At 39.6% G+C, this 19144-nt stretch overlaps 1 protein-coding gene across 1 annotated transcript; it reads right to left on the reverse strand.

Annotated features, from left to right (window-relative positions):
* Positions 1-16555: 16555 nt before the first annotated feature.
* LOC111404514 lies at positions 16556-18515 on the reverse strand. The gene is made up of 5 exons (XM_023033309.1): positions 18081-18515; positions 17763-17993; positions 17320-17651; positions 17140-17278; positions 16556-16630 (listed from the first exon to the last, which is right to left on the reverse strand). The coding sequence occupies exons 1-5, from the start codon at positions 18513-18515 to the stop codon at positions 16556-16558; spliced, it is 1212 nt and encodes a 403-aa protein (XP_022889077.1).
* Positions 18516-19144: the final 629 nt, after the last annotated feature.

The following is a 19144-nucleotide window of genomic DNA, read 5'->3' on the forward strand; positions in this document are numbered from 1 at the left end:
TACAACTTTATAATTCTTCGATGAAATATATTCTTTTACATTTACAAATTTCTTTACTATTAGATAATTTTTTTGATGAAATATAATTTCCTTACCTTTATTATGCTTCTGAGAGTGAAGTGCAATTTTCAATTCAAATTTAAAATAAAAATTACGGGCCGTGAACGGCAAGAGCGAGTTCATGGAGCGAATCAAGCACACTTTTGATGAGCGGGCCTGCTCACCTCACATGCAAGTTCGAGTGGTGAGCTCAGCCGAATTCTATGATGGATGAGTTGAGCTTCTCGACTCAATCCATTTAACACCACTAACTAATAATGAATAAATTACTCGTTTAAGGAAGTGTCAAGAAGTGTATTTGTAATAGTCAATTCACTTAAAAGAGTGGTTTTATTTTATTTTATTTATTTATTATTTTCCCAATCATTGCTAATTTTTATTTAATACTTCCATGAAAAGAAAGAGAATCCGAAGAGCAACCTCTAAAGGCTCCTTGATACCATTCCTGGAACCCTACTGGCAACAACCAAAGAATTTGCAGCATTATAAATTATTTTCACTGTCAAACTTTGACAACCATGAAACGGGAAAATAAAATAAAATAAACTGATGAAAGGGGCTATTCGATTAAGCTTTCAAACTTTAGTCCCGTTTGGCCCCTATTTCCTGAAAATAAAAATAGGTGAAATAGTATTTTTTTGAAAAATGAGTAATTGAAAAAGAAGGAAAAGTTTTCGATTTATGTATAATATTATTTTATTGAAGATTGTATGGTTGAAAATAAAAGAGAGAAAAATGAAATGTAATGTAATTTAATGGAGGTCAAATGGAGGCTTAATGTCGTGCACCAATCCGGAAAATTTTAATATTTTAGTCGCAATGTACATTTATGTGATTTGATTGGTGGACTTGGGTCTAGAAAATTTATGCAGTCACATTTTCATATTCACTTACGATCCGTTTGATTGCAAAAATAAAATTAGTAAAAAAAAAAAAAGGAATTCCAGGAATTTGAATTGTCTAAAAATTATTTTTCTGGGAATTATAAATTATTATGTTTGATTGATATACTTTTTCACGTGGAATATGTTGAAATAAAAGTATTTTTGCTATTCATTTGACTTTATTTTATATAAAAATTGTCAATTAAAGGACAGATTTTACTGGTATTGGGGATGAAATTTGTTTCCATTACCAACAACAAAAAAAAAATTCAAGAAAATCATCTATCTTTTGGTGTTTGTTTGGTTTTGTTTTACATAAAAACTGCCAATTAAAAAAAATATTTGTTTACAATAATTCTTAGAATTTGTTTCCATTGCTAAAAAAAAAAATAATAAATAAATAAAAAAGACAAAAAAAAAAAATTGCCTAGAATTTCAATTCTTACCATACCCATAAGAATTGGAATTCCATGAAAACAAGGAAAAGTGGCGTGTGGGGTGAAAACACGGAATACGAATTCCATGGTAAATATATGCCATCAAACAAGGATAAAGTTAGAAACTGGAATTTAGTTTCCACTTCATGGAATTCTTGGCCAATCAAACGTGCCATTATTTCTTTTACTTTTGATCCTAGATAAGTCAATTCTCTACAATGATCTCATTTATGAACAATTCAGAGTATGTTTGGTTGAAATTTTAATTCAATTAATATCAAATTTTTTACCATTATTTCACTATTTCAGCCGTCATTTTTGAATTTTTCTCTCACAGATAAGACTCACTTTATCTCTAACGGTTAAAAAATTAATTAACAAAATTCCTACTAAACAATTACTCAGAGAGTCTACAATTCAAATCCCATATCTTTAGATCTCTAGTAACTTACTTGGTAAGTAATGTGATGGACATTACAACTGAATGCTCGAGATCCAAAAGATGGTGCACTATCGAGTATTAAATCGGCCCGAAGAAAGAAGCGTACATTATATTATCGAGTATTCAAATTATTAAAAATTGTTTCAATTTTTTATCTTCATTAATTGTGTTAAGCCCATGTTTTCATGCTCCCAACAGCATGGCATGGTTTTCCAAGAAGCCGTTGGCTTTGGGTCAATGTATCTATATCTAGAAATTTCTTATTTATTCGTATAATGTAAATGAGTAGGTTAGAACAGTGGAAATTATTCTCTCTCTATTTTTCCCTCTCTCTCTTATATGAATATGATTCATCGAGTAATATGTTATAACGTTTTCACGAATGACGCAAAAGATCTAATGAGTTGGCTTCAATAATCGCCAACAATATTAAAAAATTAATTCAAGAATCATGTTCATTAACTTGCAATAAAAGGTGTAAGAAACTTGAAAAATTCTTCAGGTACAGAATTTTTTTACCAGAAAAATGACAGATTTTTGAATTCCTACTCACATGGGAGTGGGCCCCATATATAAATTATTGTAAAAAAAAAAAATTTCCCACCCTTCTTGTGTGTATTCGGTAGGTACAGGGATTTAAATCCCTGTACCTATAGCAGCTCTCAAGAAACTTTTGGAAACTTAAGTCAGTAGATACACGTGTAGCATAATCTATGTATAGATATTAGAAATCGTGATACACTTCATATCTTGAAATTTATATGTCGGGATTGGCCTACATAATTTTGTATCCATTGCATTAATAATACTTGTAAAGCATGTATTTCAAGAATATTTTATAAAATACAATTGCAATATTAAAATTTTATTCTTGTATACTTAACATCGTTAATACATATCATTCACTGTCACTTTTTTCACTTTATTTTAAATTAATCGTGATTTTAATATTTTTTTTTTCTAAGAATACTTGTGTAAAATTCAAATCAATGAAAAGACTTGTATATCACAAAATTCTAAGTGGTGTTGTCCAATGCCGAGTGGAACTGAATTGCAATATGTTGGCTGCTTTATCGTTTTGATGCAAATTGGCTAAATATTTTCGATACACAATCAAAAAGGGGACATGAACTGGTACAAAATATCAATCTAAGAAAGCAACAAACATCTCTCTCTACGTGGCCCTACATTGCAACAAATTTTCTTGTAATATTAGACTTGAAATATAAAAGTGACAAGTCAAGTCATTAATGCTTATTTGAGAGGAATCATAAGTTGTTAAAATTATAAATTAATAGATATAAGTAATAAATAAGTGAGTACTAGATATGGGTGTAGATAGTTGAGCTCAGTGAGACATTTGTTCGCTATGAAGTGCAAACCGAAAGTTCACGGATCGCGTTCAAATAATAAAATGAGCTTTTTAAGTCCAAATTATCGATTTCTTGAGGAATGTATACTTTCAATTATACAACTTTAATTAATTTAATTCTAACAATGAAAACAATCACACACAATTTAAAATTATGATTTGAAAATGAGAAAGTAACTAAAAACTATACGAAAATAAGAAAATATAAAAATTCAGGAAATTTTGGAGGCAAGCTGATGCGAACCTCGTAGCAACGTTGACTACGAAACCCACGACGAGATTGACAAACCCAAGGAAGCCAAATTAATTCAAAAGAAAATCGAACCAAAAAACCTAATAAGAATGACGATTGAAAGACCCCTTGATCACGTAATTCAAGAATTAAATCCGGTTGTTTGAACGCCACAAGTTAACACTTGATAAGTTCGAAATTGTTCAATGAATAACGATGAAGAGAAGACAATATACCTCACTTTAATTTAATATCAAATATGTCAAAAGTTGTTACGATTGAATGAAAACTTCTATTTATACTAAACCTAAAAACTAGGTAAAAATTGTGCAAAAGTCGAGCATAATTCCCAAAGTATGGAAAAGAATAAAAAAAACTAACAAAAGATGGAAAAATACCAAAAATAGGAAATTCGCCCAAAATTGGCCTATGCGACCGCACCGTGCAATTCCATGCGGTCGCATGGTTCAAACAAGATGCCTCCTTTGAGCTTCGGTAGACTATTGTGCGACCGCGAGCGTGTATGCCTGTGTGACTGCACAGGCTTAAAATTTCCCTCCGATTTTCGCCTTCGATATTAAATTGATCCAAGCTGATTCGGCCTTCGACCCGAACATGAAAGTTGCTCCATTTTGAGTCTTGAACATGGTGTCTTCAATCGTTGCCTTGGCAAGCAATCCCATCGCCTCGTTGACTCATCTCGTCTTCGATAGCGTCATCGGTCCGTCATCAACTATCAACGGGTCTCATCTCGCACTTGCCTTCATCGGGCTCGACTCCATGGTCATATCATCCCCTCTCTCTTCAAAAGGATTCGTCCTCAAATCTGAACCTGCATCAAACAGAGAGAGATCAGATACATTAAAAGTAGCCAAAACATTATACTCACCTGGAAGGTCCAACTTGTATGCATTATCGTTTATCTTTTCAATAACTTGAAATTGACCATCGCCCTTCGGTTGCAACGTGGACTTCCTTTGCTCCAGAAACCATTCCTTCCTAAAGTGCACCCAAATCCAATCTCCTGGCTCGAATGTCACGCGCTTCCTACCTTTGTTCGCTTGCGATGCAACCAACTTACTTTTGTTTTCAATTGCGCTTTTACCTTTTCATGGAGTGATTTAACCAATTCTGCCTTCTTTTTACCATCTAAACTACCACGTTCATTAACAGGTAAAGGAATTAAATCCAAAGGAGTTAGTGGATTAAAACCATATACAATTTCAAATGGAGAATATGATGTAGTAGAGTGAACAGCTCGATTGTATGCAAATTCAACAAATGGTAGACACTCCTCCCAACTTTTCAAAATTTTATTGATTACTGTGCGCAATAATTGTGTCATGATCCTATTCATTACGTCGGTTTCCCCATCCGTTTATGGGTGGAAAGTTGTGAAAAATAGTAATTCAGTGCCTAACTTACCCCACAAAACTCTCCAAAAGTGACTTAAAAATTTGACATCTCGATCCGACACAATACTTCTAGGAACCCCATGTAAACGCACAATCTCTTTAAAAAATAAGTCAGCAATGTTCGTGGCATCGTCCGTTTTGTGATATGGTATAAAATGTGCCATTTTGCTGAACCTATCTACAACCACAAAAATAGAATCCCGACCTCTCTTAGTCCTAGGTAAACCCAAAACAAAGTCCATCGAGATATCAACCCAAGGCTCACTAGGTATAGGTAAAGGTGTGTACAAACCTTGAAGTAAAACCTTAGACTTAGCCCTTTTACAATCTATGCATCGACTACAAATTCGCTGAACATCACTTTTCATCTTAGGCCAATAAAAATGCTCCTTCAATACATCTAAAGTCTTTTGAACCTCAAAGTGTCCCATCAATCCACAACTATGTGCCTCCCTTACTAACAACTCCCGAATAGAACAATTAGGAACACATAACCTATTTTCCCGAAATAAATACCCCTCATACTTAAAGAACCTATCAATCGCCCCTTTAATGCATGACAAATAAATATCCGAAAAATCAACATATTTTTCATACAGTTCTTTAATATGTTCAAACCCAAGTAACTCTGAATCAAGAGTAGTTAGCAATACGACAACGCATTCGCCACAACATTTTCGTTACCTTGCTTATACCGAATGACGTATGGAAACGTCTCAGTGAATTTCATCCACCGTGCATGCCTCTTGTTTAATTTACCTTGTCCCCGCAAGTACTTTAGTGACTCATGATCGGTGTGTATTACGAACTCCTTCGGCCATAGATAATGTTGTCAAATCTCCAAAGCTCGAACAAGTGCATAAAGTTCTGTGTCATATGTAGGATAATTTAAAGCAGCTCCACTCAATGTCTCGCTGAAATATGCAATAGGCCTCCGATCCTGCATTAAAACTGCTCCAATCCTTATCCCTGATGCATCACACTCAATCTCGAATGTTTTGTCAAAGTTAGGTAATGCCAAAACAGGTGCTTCACACAATCTACCTTTAATAGTATTAAATGCAAGTTCTTGTTCATCACTTCAAAGAAAATCTACACTCTTTTTAACTACTTCCATGAATGGTGCGGTGATAGTGCTAAAATCTTTCACAAAACGTCTATAAAAACTAGTCAACCCATGAAAACTCCTAACTTCCGTCATGCTTTTAGGTGTCGGCCACTCGCTAATAGCTTTTATCTTTTCATCGTCTACTTCTACCCCATTAGCACTAACCACAAATCCAAGAAATATAACTCTATCCATACAAAACGTGTATTTCTTAAGATTAGCATAGAGTTGCTCTTTCCTTAAAACAATTAGCACACATTTTAAATGTTCCAAATGCTCTTCTAGGTCTTTGCTATAGATTAAGATGTCGTCAAAATAAATTACAACAAATTTTCCTATTAAGGCACATAACACATGATTCATTAAGTGCATAAAAGTGTTAGGTGCATTTGTGAGTCCAAATGACATAACCAACCATTCATATAAACCATATTTAGTTTTAAAAGCCGTTTTCCATTCATCACTCTCCCGCATACGAATTTGATGATACCCACTTTTTAAATCAATTTTAGAAAATATGCAAGCACCATGTAATTCATCAAGCATGTCATCTAACCTAGGTATAGGGTGATGATACTTTACCGTTATGTTGTTGATAGCCCTACAATCAACGTACATTCGCCATGTTCCATCCTTTTTTGGCACAAGCAAAATTGGTACCGTACAACGACTCATGCTTTCCCTCACGTATCATTTGCTCATCAACTCCTCTACTTGCCTTTGAAGCTCCTTAATCTCCTCGGGATTACTTTAATAAGTCGATCGATTTGGAATGACAGCTCTGGGTATGAAGTCAATTTGATGTTCAATGCCTCGAATAGGCGGCGATCCACTTGGTGCATCCTCTGGAAATACATTGTCGAATTCCTGCAACAAGGACTTAGCCAAACTAGGGAGGGGTGTGTTAGTTTCCTCAAAATTGAGGAGTGATTCCTTATAAACGAATAAGATTATCTCTTTTCTCTCAACTACCGCCCTCCTTAAATCACTCTCTTTTGCAAAGAAATTCACTCGTGTTTTCTCTTTTCTCTCGGAACACTCTCTTTCTTTTCTCTCTTGTGATTGCTCTCTCTTTTTCTCTCTAGTGGCTATCTCAACATTTCCTCTCTTTTTCTCTAACTCACCACTTTCTCTCTTTTTTTTCTAACTCCTTGGCTCTCCTCTCTTCCTCACTTCTCAATTTTAATTGGTCCTCATAGACTTGCGCATGTGTTAATGGCACAAGAGTAATGGTCCTTCCATCCTTAATGAAACTATATCGATTTTTGTACTCGTCATGCATAGCCTTCCTATCGTATTGCCATGGTCGCCCCAATAAAATATGTCCCGCTTACATTGGCACCACATCACACAATAACTCATCCTTATAACTCCCAATTGACAAATTAATTAACACTCTTCGATTCATCCTCACCTCGCCACTCTCATTCAACCATTGCAATTTATAAGGTCTCGGGTGTCTCAACAATATTAAACCCAACTTTTCTACAAGAGATACGCTGGCTACATTAGTGCAACTACCTCCATCAATTATAACACTACATACCGTATTATTGACATGGCATTGAGTGTGGAAAATGTTCTCCTGTTGCAACTCCAAGTCATCTGCTTTGACATGAGTAGTAAGAGCTCATCTCGTGACTAGTAGATCCTCAACTGGCCCTTCAACTTTTTCTTCTTCACTAACATCTTCCAACCCCGGCAGGTCATCAAACTCGCCATCACTATCGCTCACTATCTTCCCATTATCCCGCAACACCATCGCCCATTTGTTTGGGCATTGAGAAGCAATATGCCCCGTTCTCAAACACCTAAAACATTTGATGTCCCTATTGCACGACGGTTGTGCCTCCGATTTTGATATTGATTTGCTAGCGTTTTCATCCTTACCCTTTTGCCAATCACTTTTACCTCTAGGTGCAACCCCATTTTTGTTGTTGTTATCCCACTTCGATTTTCATGTTGAATTAGAATTCGAAGTACCCAACAGTTGCTTAGACGTCCCCTTCCTCTTCAATTGCCTCTCGACCTTCATTGCTACATGTAACATGTCCTCGATTTCCACATAGTGTTACAACTCTTCAACGTTTGCAATATCTCGATTTAACCCATTCAAGAACCGATCCATGGTAGCTTCCCGATCTTCCTCCACATTAGTCCGAATCATAAGAATTTCCATCTCCTTGTGATAATCCTCTACGCTTTTCGACCCTTGATACAAACCTTGCAATTTTTGATAGATTTCCTTATAATAGTGACTCAGAACAAACCTCATCCTCATCAACATCTTCAACTCATCCCAAGTGCTAATTGGCCTTTCCCGACTCCTACGCCGTGATGTAAGTACTTGATCCCACCAAGATATCGCGTAATCCACAAATTCAAGCACCACCAATTTTACCTTTTTCTCCTCCGAATAATTATAGCACTCAAAAATCATCTCAACCTTTTTTTCCCACTCTAAATATACTTCCGAATCACTTCTCCCCTTAAATTGTGGAATAGTCATTTTAATACTTCCCAAATTTCCATCTACTTTATCCCCCAAGTTATTTTTACCCCGTCTGTCCATCCTATCGCCCCCATGCCTCGCTCGACTCGTATCAATGTTATTTTCATAAAAATCATCCTCATCACTACGATACTCATCCCGCCTTCGTCTTCTAGATTCATGCCTACCCGGCCTCCCAACATTAGACATCTCCACTCGTCCCCAGCTAAAATTAGCAATTGTGGTACCTATTTGCGCCATCCATTCCCCTTGCCTATCCACCTTCTCCCTAACATCACCAAGTACTAGTTCAAACCTCCATATCATGTCCTCCGATGCATTATTGTCATTACCGTTTCGGATTGAGTTAAAACCTTCTTTTTTCGACATCATGTCACACAAATTTATATGCCTCACAAATATATCACTCGAAAACACTCAATATGGCTTTTTCCTTCTATTAAACTCATCGCTCGGCCTCTTACCACTCAAAGTCTCCCTCCAAGCACTTCAAAGAACCAAGTGAACTAAATCAAGTGTTTTACCGGAAATTCAACAAACCGAATAATAATCAAGAACCCGAGACTTAAGGAATTGAATTAGGTGGAATAGATGATTATTTTGACAAGAATATGTGAATAGATTCAATAGTAAAGTGAAATATTGGCACAATAGAATAGCCTAAATCACATAATTCGAGAGTTTTTTTTTGTGCTGGTAGTAAAAATAAGAAATAATAATATCAATTTTTTTGTGTACTATACGGATGAACAGTAATCGTACGATGAACAGTACCTTTTTGAACTTTTTTGGTGAACTTTTGTAAAGAAATACGATTAAACTACCAACAACTGAATGAATTAAAATTAACGATAATTGAACGACACAAGAATGACTCAAACGACGAAGAACACAAGAACGATGAAGAAGAAATAGAAAGACTTAACGACACGAGGAACGACAATAGAAATTGGAAAGAATGAAAAAAAATAAGAAAAGACTTAACAAGTAACGAAAAGATATAACCTTCAATTAATTTGGAGTTTGGCTCTGATACCAACTGATGCGCACCCCGTAGCAACGTTGACTACGAAACCCACAACGAGATTGACGAACCCAAGAAAGCCAAATTAATCCAAGAGTTTAGGATTAATCCAAAAGAAAGTCGAACAAAAAATCCCAACAAGAACGACGCTTGAAAGACCCCTTGATCACGCAATCCAAGAATTAAATCCGGTTGTTTGAACGCCACAAGTTAACACTTGATAAGTTCGAAATTGTTCAATGAAGAACGATGAAAAGAAGACAATACGCCTCACTTTAATTCAATATCAAATATGTCAAAAGTTGTTACAATTGAATGAAAACTTCTATTTATACTAAACCTAAAAACTAGGTAAAAATCGTGCAAAAGTCGAGCATAATTCCCAAAGTATGGAAAAGAATCAAAAACTAACAAAATATGGAAAAATACAAAAAAATAGGAAATTCGCCCAAAAATTGGCTTATGCGACCGCACCGTGCAATTCCATGCGGTTGCATGGTTCAAACAAGATGCCTCCTTTGAGTTTCGGTAGACCACCGTGTGACCGCGAGCGTGTATGCCTGTGCAACCGCACAGGCTTAAAATTTTCCTCCGGTTTCGGGTTTCGATATTAAATTGATCCAAGTTGATTTAGATTTCGACCCGAACATGAAAGTTGCTCTATTTTGAGTCCCGAACATGGTGTCTTCAATCGTTGCCTTGACGAGCAATCCCATCGCCTCGTTGACTCGTCTCGTCTTCGATCGCGTCATCGATCGGCCATCGACTATCAACGGGTCTCATCTCGTACTTGCCTTCGTCGAGCTCGACTCCTAGGTCATATCACAAGCATGGTTGGAATTTATGATTTTGTTTAACCATCGCCTAATTAATTTCTACACAAGCCAATTAACAAATTACTCACTTACGATGTTAAATCTGATCTTCCAATTTTAGTTAATTATTTTCTCTCAAGCGAAATTAATCATAATTGGTTGGTTTAACCTAATATATCTCTATGTCGATTAAAACCAAACAACCGCATTAAATATTCACGAAAATAGTTCAATGAGTCACCTAGAACTAGGGGTACATCTCTATCACCTACACATACCTAGGGTTTCTACTATTTGGCCTAAAATGCACAGTCTTCTATTGAATAATATGCAAATCACTAAATATAATCATTCATTGATCACATAAATAAAAATACAATAAATAACAATAGTAAAAAACACATGAAAATAAGTAACTTAACAATAATGAGTAAATATTAAAATTAATTAAAGCGAGGTTAAATTAATACCACAAATCCCAATACAATAAATTAGTTCATATTATATAAATGATAAAAAGAAGAATATTTCATATAATACATTACAAATATGGCAAAATAATTGAAAAAAAAATAGAAAGTTATAAATAAAATCCTTTTTGAAGTTTGGCATTGATTTTCCCAAATATTTCTCCACATTAAATGTATTCTCTTTGCTCTATGATTTGTTCTCCACAAAAAAAAAACAATGAAGAAGAAGATGAAGCCGGACGCAGTCAGGTAGCCCAGCGGAAAGAAGCAGAATACCGAACCCAGGAGCCAAGTTTTTAAAATTAAACCTATTCAGGATTGCAACTTTGGTCCCTAGAATTTGGAAAGTGAGCAAAATGGTCCCCCAAACCTTTTTTTTTTTTTTTAATTAAAGGTGGTGCCTAGGAGCCAAAACTCTATCCAAGGGCAAAAAAAAGGGATTTGGTGTCATTTTGCAGCTAAGTTGCTTAAATAATTGCACGTCAGTTCCTCAACTTTGATATTTTACAATTTGATCCTCATATTTTGACTTTTATATCAATTTTGCCCTCCATATATTGCAGGTCCAAGTCCTTGAACTTTTTGACTTATCCCCTTTGGTCCTCCCTCTAAAATTTTGCACGCTTTTGATGTTTTTTCACTTCCTTTTGCCTTGTTCTCTTTCATTGGGTGATTTTTACTTACAAAAACAATAATTACATAAGTGTCAATAGAAATTCGCTCAATTAATCAATATTTAAGCTTATTTAGGAATTAAACAGGTGTGCAATCAACATTGAACATCTTTCTGAAAAATCTATGAACTATGTGAAAGGTATGCAGGTACAAAGTTAAGTAATAGAAGGCTAACTGAGCTAAGAAAGTTAAGTAGGCAGACTCTTGAAGCTTTGAAGGTGAGATCGACTAGATCAACATCAAATGATTAATCCAAACGCATAGAAAAGGTCAAGATCAAGGCAAAGAGCTCGGTAAGGACTGGTTTAGCCCAAAAGGTGTAAATGCGTTTTACAAAATTAGTAGAGAATGACAAGCATGCTGAAATTGTTAGTGTGGTGATACTAGATTTACCATTATAGTAACTCAATATGATATCTGATATAGCCAATATTTACATATCCCGAGCACTTATTCAAAAAGGGCCTTTCTTCTATTTTGGTTGCCATCGTGCTCGAGCTTGTCGCGGTCTTTAGGAGAGAGGCATGTGCTTAAACTTACCTATTGCGTGATTAGGACATTCGTGGGATGCCCTCGGGAAATGTCCTCGACCTTCCTGGGAAAACTCGAGGACCCTTTATCTAACCTAAAATGATCTTTAAGTCCATAGGATCCTAAGCTTATCCAAATACATCAACTCAGGACTCCTACGCTTAGGAAAGACTCTATCTCAAATATATCGCTATTAAGTTATGATTAGACTTACAATCATAGTATTAGTCATATACTCTTCTCAAGTACGACTCCTACGAATAAGGATGTTCAACTAATTTAATCCTACTAGGAGTGCCCTACTCACCTCTATAAATATAGAGTTTCAATTCATTATTCAGGTACATTTTTCATTATTTTCAGTTCATAGCCTCACGCACAAATTCTCTCTCTAACTTTAGCATTGGAGAGAGGACGAGGACATACCTCGATACCTTTTTTTCAGGCATTAGAAGATCTCATTCGTGCTCATTCTCAATTGTCAAGCTCGGGAAGTCAACATGTATGATTTTTAGTAGCATCAATATCCAATTTCAAGTCCCACATCGAATAAAGATGAAAATATAGATCAACATATAAGAACTTGAATTACTCCTATTAATAATGATAATCTTTTAAGATGAAATCCAAACCTTAATAAATATGACTTTCCAGTCTTCCATGTGAATATATCCATCACCTCTCCCTTTCCTTTATGTACACGCTCAAATTCATTCAAATAGCTTGAGGATAAAAAGAACTTCTCTTAACTAATATTAGTGCTTGTTGGGGAATGCTTAAATTAAAAATTATACAAGTACCAAAGAAGGTGTGATAAAAAAATGGATATAATATAATAAATTGTGTATCCATAGAATATGTGAATAAAAAATACATTTGAATCGCTTAAATTATAATTTAAACTGTTGACCTTGGACCCTCCACGTGGCCAACCGATAGCTACTCCATGTATTCCTCCCTGCACTCAGTCAACGCACGGTTAGATGCACACGGTCGGAACAGCGGTGGTGGCGGTGGCCGCATACACTCCGACGGTCAAGTTAGCCTTGGGTGATCGGAACAATACCAAAATTGTGCAAAATAGTGGGGAGGAAGATATATATTTGCTTGCTATGGAAAGCCATGTTATAAGAGTTTCATTACCTTTGCCTCTTGTCAAACCTTAGGTATTTATAGGTGAGGAGAACTGTTGGATGTATAACGCGTGTACGCATCTGACAGTGTGAGGCATCTGCTCATAGGTGTCAATCAGCCGCGTCTATAGAGTAGATGGGTAATTATTCTCCCGAGTTGAGTTAACATAAAGTTGATACGTCACATCAACTAGGCTCATGGAGACGTCAAATCAATTAAACCTTGGGGGCAGAAAGGATCTTGACATAGATCTCTTTCTGAAATTGGCGGTGGATCCTCTGATAGAGAACCTTGGGATGTACAACGCCTTGGCTTCAGGGGCGAGGACGCTTCGGCCAGTTCAGTAGATTGTCTGTGCTTCACAGTGCGTTAGTAGATTGACAACATTGGTGGTGGCGTCACTTTGGACACTTCGGATGTGTGTTGAACACCTCGTATAACGGGGTGGTAGACTTTCCAAGGTGGTTAAGATAGGGGCGTAACAGTGGTCCCCCAAGTTCAGGCATGAATATTTATATCATGAGTGGACTTGTTTCCTGATCGGGTATATCCGCCTCAGGATAGGGACCGTGATTTGTGAGAACTTATGGGTCAATTTTCTGTGTTCGTCGAAGCGTTGATCTTAGGCAGACGCGGTAAAGATTCATTACTGCGTAAGGAAAGAACTTATACGAGAGCGATGTGCTGGTAACTGACGATGCGTCGGAGTTTTGTAAATCTAAGTAGGAAACGCAGATACCCAGGCGATGACCCACAGGAGAGTCCGCGTCGGTGTGTCTAAGTTTAGTAAAGCTGAGTGAAGAGTTCATCTACTGTCGGTGTGCCGACCCACGGGGGACGACGCGTTGGGAGATGGGTAAAGCTTCGTAAAGCTTAGGAAGGAACGCAGCTACCAAGGCGATAACCTATGGGGGACTCGGCGTCAGGTGTGTCTAAGCTAAGTAAAGCTGTGTGAAGAGCTCTTTTGCCACCGGACGCGTTGGGAGATGGATAAAACTTTGTAAAGCTTAGGAGGAAACGCGGCTGTCGAGGTGATGACCTACAGGGGCTTCGCATCAGGCTCGTCTAAGCTATGTAAAGCTGTAAAGAGCTTATCTGCCATCGGTGCACTGACCGACAGGGGACAATGGGTTGGGAGATGGCTAAAACTTTGTAAAGCTTAGGAGGGAACGTGGCTACCGAGGTAATGACCTACAGGGGCTTCACATCAGGCGCGTCTAGGCTTTGTAAAGCCGTGTGAAGAGCTCGATCTGAGGCGGGTAGGATCCCAGATAGTGTAGATCTGATCCTACCAGAACCTGATGAGCGGGCTTGCTATCCTAGGCCAGGGTGCGTGGCAATAAGCGAGGCGATCCTTAGGGCTGGCCTTAGGCTCCCAATCTACCCTTTCTTCCGTATGGTACTTAGGTCATACGGTTTAGCTCCTACCCAACCCGAACTTCTGGAGCCAAATGTGGGCTCCTGGATATTGTGAAAGGAGGCGTCGCTTGGGGTGGAGATGCCTTTTTCTGTATTCCCAACCCTCTACATCCCCAAGGTAGCAGCTGGGGGGATAAGATTAGGGGCTGGTACTACTTGACCTCTTGGGATTCCCACACTTCATTCATGCTTGATCTGTCGAGCTCCATCAAGGAGTGGAAGAGCTCGTGGTGATGGGCTGCCGGGAGATGGGACACGATGGAGGGAGACCCCCTGGCGCCTCTTACGGTCCCCACAAAGTATTCAACGCTTAGTGAGTACTGTGGCTTTACGTTTCTTGTTTACTTTTCTTTGGTTCGATCCTTAACTATTCTGTTTGTTTTTTAAGGTTCTCTTCCTCGGTGTGAGCTTTCCACCGACAACTTCGACATCATCTGCATTATTTATCAGCTGTCTTCGAAGAAGAGGTCATACCACCAGCTGATAAGGAAAAATGTCCACTTCGTGACGCACGATTTGATGGCCTCTCAAGGTAAATGTCCCAAAGCGAATTCCTTTCAGTACTTTCCAAACTCTTTACACTTGTACTAATCTGCCTGTCCTCTTGTAGATAACTTTAATAAGAAGCTGCCTCTGAGGCCAGATTTCAAACCATCCAAAGGTTGATGGCAGAGGCGAGAGCCCTAAAGACCTCCTCGTCTGCGTACAAAAAGTAGATGAAGGATCTGGTGGAGGCCAGCAAGAGGCTCCAGCCTCCCATCGAGGAAGAGGTGGCGAAGGACCCGGACGCCAATCTGCTGCGGAAAGGCAAGAGGCCTGCCGCCCCCTCGAAGCGCCCAACTGTGGAGAGGCCACCTTCGGCTTTGAGGTAGACCACAATTCCAACCGGGGTGGTCATCCAGGAGAAGAGGCCTACGTCTTCTGAGGCTTCTCCTACCCCGACTACATCGCCAGTCACCGCTGTACCCATTGCCCAAGTGCCGGGGCAGCCAAAGAGGAAAATGGCTCGTTCCTCCAAGGAGGTGAACTTCTTGGGCACCAATTCGGAGGAGGTGGTGAAGGAAGTGTTGGAGGCTCTTTCTCTAGAGACGGCTGCGGTGGCGGTGGTCTACAATAAATATTGGACCGAGAAATGGAGGGATCACACCGCCTCCTGCACTGCTGAGGACTTGGTCGCGGCCAACAGTGCCTGTGTGGCCCTTGTCTTAAGCACAAGCATTGAACTCGAGGCTTGGTGAAAGACCTCAACGCTAAGAGGGAGGACCTCGCCAAGCGCCTTGAGGAGGCGATGCAATATGGAGATATAGTGAGGGAGGCCCGGGCCAAGACCGAGGAGAAAGAAAAGGGAAGGAAGGAGGCTGAGGCCCAGCTGGAGACTGCCAAGAGGGACATAGAGCGGCCGAAGAATGAGCTCTATGAAGTAAAGTGTCAGGTGGCTGCAATTACCCGACGGGTTAATCATGCAAACGAGCACCATCGGCTCGCCACAGAGGCTCTGGAGGCCTCCAAAAAAGTAAAAGCGGAGCTGAGGCAGAAGGCGAATGCCCAAGCTGAGGAAATTGCCTCTCTAAAGGAGGAATTGAAGTCGGCAGGGGAAGTGCTGTACAGAACTTCATTGACCACTTCGAAAGAGCACCCCCTGTACGATGACTTTGCCAACTTTTGGGCTTCCTGGAGCACCCAAGAGATATTGGGTCGGCTGAAAGAGGTTCATCCTACTTTGGACATATCTTCGTTAGAGGCAGAGTTTGGTGGGCCTACTGGAGGTAGACCTGATAGGTTCGCTGAGGAAGCTCCAGAGGCCCCTGGGGCAGGGACGGCGGAGGCCAGGGCGACAAATGCCCCAGTAGAGTAGGGCTAATCAATTTTTGTAATGGCTTCGGCCTCTTTGTAATTCAATTCCCAAATGAATGAAAATGAAAATTTTTGTACAAGTATTGTCTCTTCTGTTTTTTCATTGTGTCGAGTTGTTTACACTTAAGTATATGAATGACAACCACTTAAGCGTCTATTACCAATAACCAGTTAATAACAGAAGATCGGATCAATTAACATATTGAAGAACGGAGGTAACAATTTACTAACCAAAGTGACAAACAACTGAAGTATCATTAAGGCATTACATCACTCTTCACTAAGGCATTTTCAGCACTTAGTAAGATAGAGAAGTTACAAATGAGATCGGATCATGACACGTTTGCTAGACATCATTGAGATCAGATCATAATACAAGCTCATTATTTATAGTACTTCCTCAAATGTTCGATGTTCCACTGATGAGGCAGTACTTTCCCTGCCATGTCTTCAATTTCAAAAGTGCCAGGTCAGGATTCCTTGCGAATACGGTAAGGACCCTCCCAATTCGGTTCCAACACTCCGGACCCGATTGACTTTGATGATTGGAAGACCCTTCTAAGGACGAGGTGCCCCAGACGAAGAGTCCAATTTTTGATCTTGGAGTTATAATAGCGGGTCATCTTTTTATGATACTTTGCTAAGTTCACCTGGGAGACATCCCTCCTTTCGTCAAGGAGGTGGAGTTCGCTTATTCGAACCTCGTCATTACTGATCTCATTGAAGTGTATTCAGCGGTGCGATGGGACTCCTACCTCAACCGGGGTCATGGCCTCGGCTCCGCAGGTCATGCAGAAGGGTGTCTCCCCTGTTGTCGTTAGGCTAGTTGTTCTGATGGCCCAGAGGGCATGGGGAAGCTCATCGACCCAAGTCCCTTTCGAGATGTCAAGCTTCCTTTTCAATGTATGCTTGATTGTTTTGTTTACTGCCTCAACTTGCCCATTTGCTTGTGGATATTAAGCGTCGAGAAATCCTTCTTTATGCCCAGTTCATCACATAAGTTTCGCATCTTCCTGTTGTCAAACTGTCTACCGTTGTCAGATACTAAGGAGTGGAGAATGCTAAACCTGCAAATGATGTTCTTCCAGATGAATTTGGTAGTATTCGCCTCGGTGATCTTTGCAAGAGGTTCAGCTTCGACCCACTTGGTGAAATAGTTGATGGCGGCAATGGCAAAAATCACGCTTCCTCTTCCTTTTGGAAGTGGACCGATGAAGTCGATACCCCATTCGGCAAATGGCCAAGGGCTGATCACTACAGAGAGGCTCTGAGAAGGTTGCCTTCGAATATTTGAGAAGCGCTGGCACTTATCACATTTCTGGACAAACTGACAAGCATTCCTTTTCAGGGCCGGCTAAAAGTAGCCTTGCTGGAGTACTTTGTGTGCCAGAGCCGTTCCTCCTGAGTGATTCCCGCAGATTCCCTCATGGATTTCCCTGAGTATATATATGGCTTCTTCGCCTCCTACACATCGGAGAAGTGGTGGGGCGAAGCTTCTTTTGTAGAGGATATCTTCTTGCAGGACGAAGTGTACATCCCTTCTTCTTAACTTCCTTGCCTCGCTTCTGGAAGCTGGTAGTGATTGGTCCTTTAAATAGGCGATGATGGGCTGCATCCATAACGGGGTGCCTTCTATCCATAGCACCTCTTCTCCTCCGAAAATGGAGGGCTTTGATAAGTGTTCAACGGGTACAACCTTTAGTAGCTCTGAATCCTTACTGCTGGCTAGTTTTGACAGGGCGTCTGCTTGAGTATTCTCTAAGCATGGGACTTGAATCAACTCGAACTTTTCAAAATGAAGAACTAGGTCTAGAACCAATTTCAAGTATACAACCATGCTACTGTCTTTGGCCTCGAAGTTTCCATTGACCCGACTCACTACAAGTTGAGAATCGTTGCTCGCTAGGAGCCTTCTGACCTGCATTTTCCTTGCCAGTTTAAGGCCTGCTAGAAGGGCCTCATATTCAGTACCGTTATTCGAGATTTTGAAGCCGAACCTTACTGCACAATTTAGCTTGTGGCCTTCGGGGATTTCCAAGACGATCCCTGCCCCGGAGCCGGCCTCTCCTGAGGATTCATCTATGAACAGTTTCCACGTTGGGGGCTGGGCTGTTTCCATTGTCGCCTCCATTTCTGGGGCTTTGACAAACTCAGCCACAAAATCTGCAAGGGCCTGGCCCTTGATGGCATGTCGAGGTCGGAACAGTATGTCCAATTCACTAAGCTCGATCGCCCATTTTAACAGGAGTCCTGATGCGTCTGTTTTTTGCAGCACTTGCTTTAATAGGAAGTTGGTGAGAACTTCAATTGAGTGGGCTTGGAAGTATGGCCTTAGTTTCCTTGAGGCTGTGATGAGAGCAAGTGCCAATTTCTCCATGTCTAGGAAACGTGTTTCGGCTGGGAGGAGTGCTTTGCTGACATAGTATATCGGTAACTAGTGCTCATTTTCTTCATTGATTAGGACAGCCTGATCGCCTCGTCAGAAACCGCCAAGTACAATAGTAGTGGCTCTTCCGGTTGAGGTTTTGACAATAGGGTGCCTCTCCTAAGTGCTTCTTCAACGCTTGGAAATCTTCTTTGCACTCAGAAGTCCATTAGAACTTCTTTCCTTGCTTAAGCACATTGAAGAAGGGCAAGCTCTTATCTGTAGCTTTGGAGATGAAACGACTGAGTGCTGCTATCCGACCATTGAGGCTTTGGACCTTCTTTGGTTTTTGAGGTGACCTCATTTCAAGCAAGGCCACTATCTTCACTGGGTTT

The sequence above is a fragment of the Olea europaea genome, chromosome 11 (assembly GCF_002742605.1).
Source record: "Olea europaea var. sylvestris chromosome 11, O_europaea_v1, whole genome shotgun sequence".
Lineage (NCBI taxonomy): Eukaryota > Viridiplantae > Streptophyta > Magnoliopsida > Lamiales > Oleaceae > Olea > Olea europaea.